The 3,501-nt window shown below is 32.4% G+C and overlaps 1 protein-coding gene across 1 annotated transcript in view; it reads left to right on the top strand.

The window, feature by feature from the left end:
- Window positions 1-6: 6 nt before the first annotated feature.
- Window positions 7-3,501, top strand: part of LOC102671263 — a 9,980-nt gene continuing 6,485 nt past the window's right edge. Inside the window, exons 1-9 of the mRNA XM_031509138.1 lie at window positions 7-119; window positions 528-654; window positions 757-900; window positions 1,343-1,470; window positions 1,671-1,805; window positions 1,952-2,237; window positions 2,574-2,729; window positions 2,802-2,993; window positions 3,058-3,218. Of these exons, the coding sequence (XP_031364998.1) occupies window positions 39-119; window positions 528-654; window positions 757-900; window positions 1,343-1,470; window positions 1,671-1,805; window positions 1,952-2,237; window positions 2,574-2,729; window positions 2,802-2,993; window positions 3,058-3,218 (1,410 nt within the window). The 5' untranslated portion in view covers window positions 7-38. The remainder of the gene's footprint in view (window positions 120-527; window positions 655-756; window positions 901-1,342; window positions 1,471-1,670; window positions 1,806-1,951; window positions 2,238-2,573; window positions 2,730-2,801; window positions 2,994-3,057; window positions 3,219-3,501) is intronic.

The raw sequence follows: 3,501 nt of genomic DNA, 5'->3' as shown, positions 1-3,501 counted from the left end.
AAAAAAAAAAAAAAAAAAAAAAAAAAAATTGGAACACGATGAATCGTGAAAAGGCGAAGAGGAAGGGGATCGATGGCGGTTGGGGGTGGTTAGTGTGTTTCGGAAGCAGCCTTATCTCGGTGAGTTAACTCTTAGTTTCGTTTTTTAATTATTCGTTTTTTAATTATTAATTATATATTTCTGATTTTTTTTTTTTTTTTTATGTATGATTTCGATATTCAAAGAATCGAAACGATTTGTTTTTCGCGATTTTGTGAAAATTTTTTTATTCGGAAAATCTGATTATTTATCGCAAGTTTGAGAAGAGTCGTGAGTATTTAAACGAAGGAATTCTACGTTTCGTACAATTTCCACGCTCCGTTGACGTGTTAGCAGCTTGTTTTTCTATCCTTTGTTATCTGCCAATTTTTATATCTCGATTATCGTTGTTATCTATCAGCTTGTTTTTATTTTTATTTTCTATATTATTTTTATATAACTCGTATCGAAAACATCGAAATACGCGTGATTTTTATAAACTTTTCCAGCTCTCTTTAAGATCCTTGGATCCCTCGTTTGGCCTTCTCTTTCACGATCTCTTCTTAGAGCTCGATATAGATTCAATGAGAGCATCATTGATAATGAGCATTCTCGACGCTATCGTCAATTTTTCCGGTATGAAAATAATAATAATAATAATAATAATAATAAATTTAACGAACAATATATATCAATTCATTTTACTGTTAATATAAATTTATTTTATCATCAATTTAGGTCTTTTGGTAGGACCTTTATTGAAGAAGTACTCTTATCGACAAGTATCTTTCTTTGGATCTCTTTTAAGTTGTAGCGGATTGATATTGACATCGAGGGCAAATAGCATGATCCATATCGTTTGCACTTATAGTATTTTGGGAGGTAGGTAGGTGATAAGCCTTTGGAACAAATTTTTTACGAGCAACTGTTCTAACATTTGTACAAACGGATAGAAAGAGAAAAAAAAATAAGTCGAAGATACATATAGAATAAAATTAATCGAGTTAACAAATTTTCAAAAAATATGTATAATTGTCTATTAGATACGAAAAAAAAAATATAAGACGAATTGTTCTTCATATTTTCTTAAAAAAAAAACGAAGATTTAATTAAGATTTTTGCATATTTTTATATGTAAAAATATTCTTATCGATAGTTCATTCGTATCTAATCTAAATATTCGATGTTCAGTTAAAATATTTTTCGTATTCTAGAGTTATATAACATCCTTCCTCGATATTGTAAAATCAATATTTTCGTTAATTTTTAACCGATTATTCATTATTATTCATCGTTAAATAAATAAAATTAATATACGTATTAGGATTAGGAACTGGATTGGCGATCGCAGCATCTTTCGTCGCATTGAACACATTTTTTGACAAAAAGAGAGGACAGGCCGTAGGATTTTCTATGGCAGGCACAACATTGGCAATGATGATAGTGCCTCAGGTAAAGTATATGAATAAATAATTTTTACTGATAACGAAAATAAAATTATCGATCGAGCCAGTTTGATAATCTTTATAAGTACTTCGATGAATTAGTTACGAATATAAATCTATCTTTTGTTCCAGAATGATTTCAGAATAGGTGAACAGATAAGTTATGCAAAATTATGTTATATCGATGATTTCTTCCTCCTCTTGTAGTTGATACATCTTCTTTTGGCTGCTTACGGGTTTCGTGGCGCGATGTTAATCGTTGGAGGATGGGCATTGCACTCCACCGTAGGCGCTTGTTTATTACGTCCGCTTCGAGTCGAAAGTTCAAAACCCGTTGGGAAGGTAAGGATTTTTTATCGTACTTACGTTTCTAATTTCTTTAACTTCGCTTTTTCTTTTTTTTTTTTTTCATTTTTCTTTTTTTAATTATCTCACGTGCAAACGTGATAAGATTTTTTTCAAATGGTTGAACAAAATTCCTTCTACAGCCCGTAAATAATTCCTCAGAGAATGACACATTACTACGGTTAAATGATGCCGAAACGACGAAAAAGGTCGAATACGGTACGAACGATTGCGAAAACAATACCGCGACGTACGAGGAGATAAAGCAACACGGCAAAGAAAACGAGTTGTTACGAAAAATAAAGGAGACTTTCGATTTGGATTTATTTAAGGATGGCGTGTATTTAAACATCATAGTCGGTCTGAGCTTATATTATGTAGCCGAGTCCAATTTCAAACTGATGACGCCGTTCTTTTTGTCCAGTATAGGTAAGTGATTCTTAGAAAGAAATTTCTAGAAAATATAAATATTAGTAGAGTAGCGAAGGATGTGTTTAGCCTAGCAACATCCTAGCTACCGGCACGCGGTGGAACGAAACTAGAAAAAACGCGATAAACGAGCGACAAAGATCGTGCCATAAAGCTTAAGAAGAAGAAGGAGAAAAACAACAGTCAACAACAAACTTGTCCTTGAAAGAAACTTCGATCGAACGAACTTTGTTAGCGGATTTCGTTTGTCGCGTTTTTCTCTCGAGTTTCATTCCACCGTGTGCCCTATTTTTTAGAATTTTTTGGGACCTTTTGAAGGAACTTGATGGTCGATAGGAATGAACAAAGCCGAGATCGCTTCCTGTTTATCGATAACTGCGTTCACCGACATTCTTGCCCGACTCACACTCCCAACCATATTCGATAGATTAAGATTGAAAAAAAGGATCGTGTTCTGGACGTTTTCCATACTGGTTGGGATTGGACGATCGAGTACGTACGCGAGAAATCATCTTTTATTTATTCGCTCGTTGATTTCTTTTAATATCGTGTTTTGGTTTCCAGTAATGGTGACGCAATCGAAAGGGACATTTTTGATAGTGACATTCGTGATAATAGGATTTTTACGGGGCGCAACTTTGGTGAATTTAAATCTCACCGTATCCGAATACTGTTCCTTGAGCAAATTGCCGAGTGCCTTTGGGATGTTTATGGTGTCTAAAGGTTTATTCGTCATAATGTTGAGTCCGTTGATCGGTAGGTTTAACATAATAATAAGAATCATGATGAATTATCGAATAATAATTTTTTTTCCTTACAGGATACATCAGAGATGCCAGTAAAAGTTATGCAATTTGTATACACGTGATGACATTAATAATATCTGCCATGTTCGTTACGTGGAGTATTGAGTTTATATGCAAGATATTTAGAAAAGGAAAATCCGATTTAAATAAAAAAACGCAAGATGTATCGATGGAATGAACGTTTAAATTTTATTAAAACCGATATAGTATCTAACATTAGTTATGTTTGTATGTTTTCGTTTAAACAGTATAATTTATTTCAATTCTCTCGAGGTTCATAATTTTGTTACAGATATTACGATGTCCATTTTGGGTTATATAATATTATAATATACAATATTTTTAGACAAAGATGCGTACCTGATATTTTATCATTTATACCATACTATTTATACGAATTTATAGTTTGTATAATTTGTATGATCCTATATTTAAAATTCTATTTCATGATATATATA

This window comes from Apis dorsata, unplaced genomic scaffold (genome assembly GCF_000469605.1).
Source record: "Apis dorsata unplaced genomic scaffold, Apis dorsata 1.3 scaffold_129, whole genome shotgun sequence".
NCBI lineage: Eukaryota > Metazoa > Arthropoda > Insecta > Hymenoptera > Apidae > Apis > Apis dorsata.
This window is presented reverse-complemented; position numbering and strand designations above follow the sequence as displayed.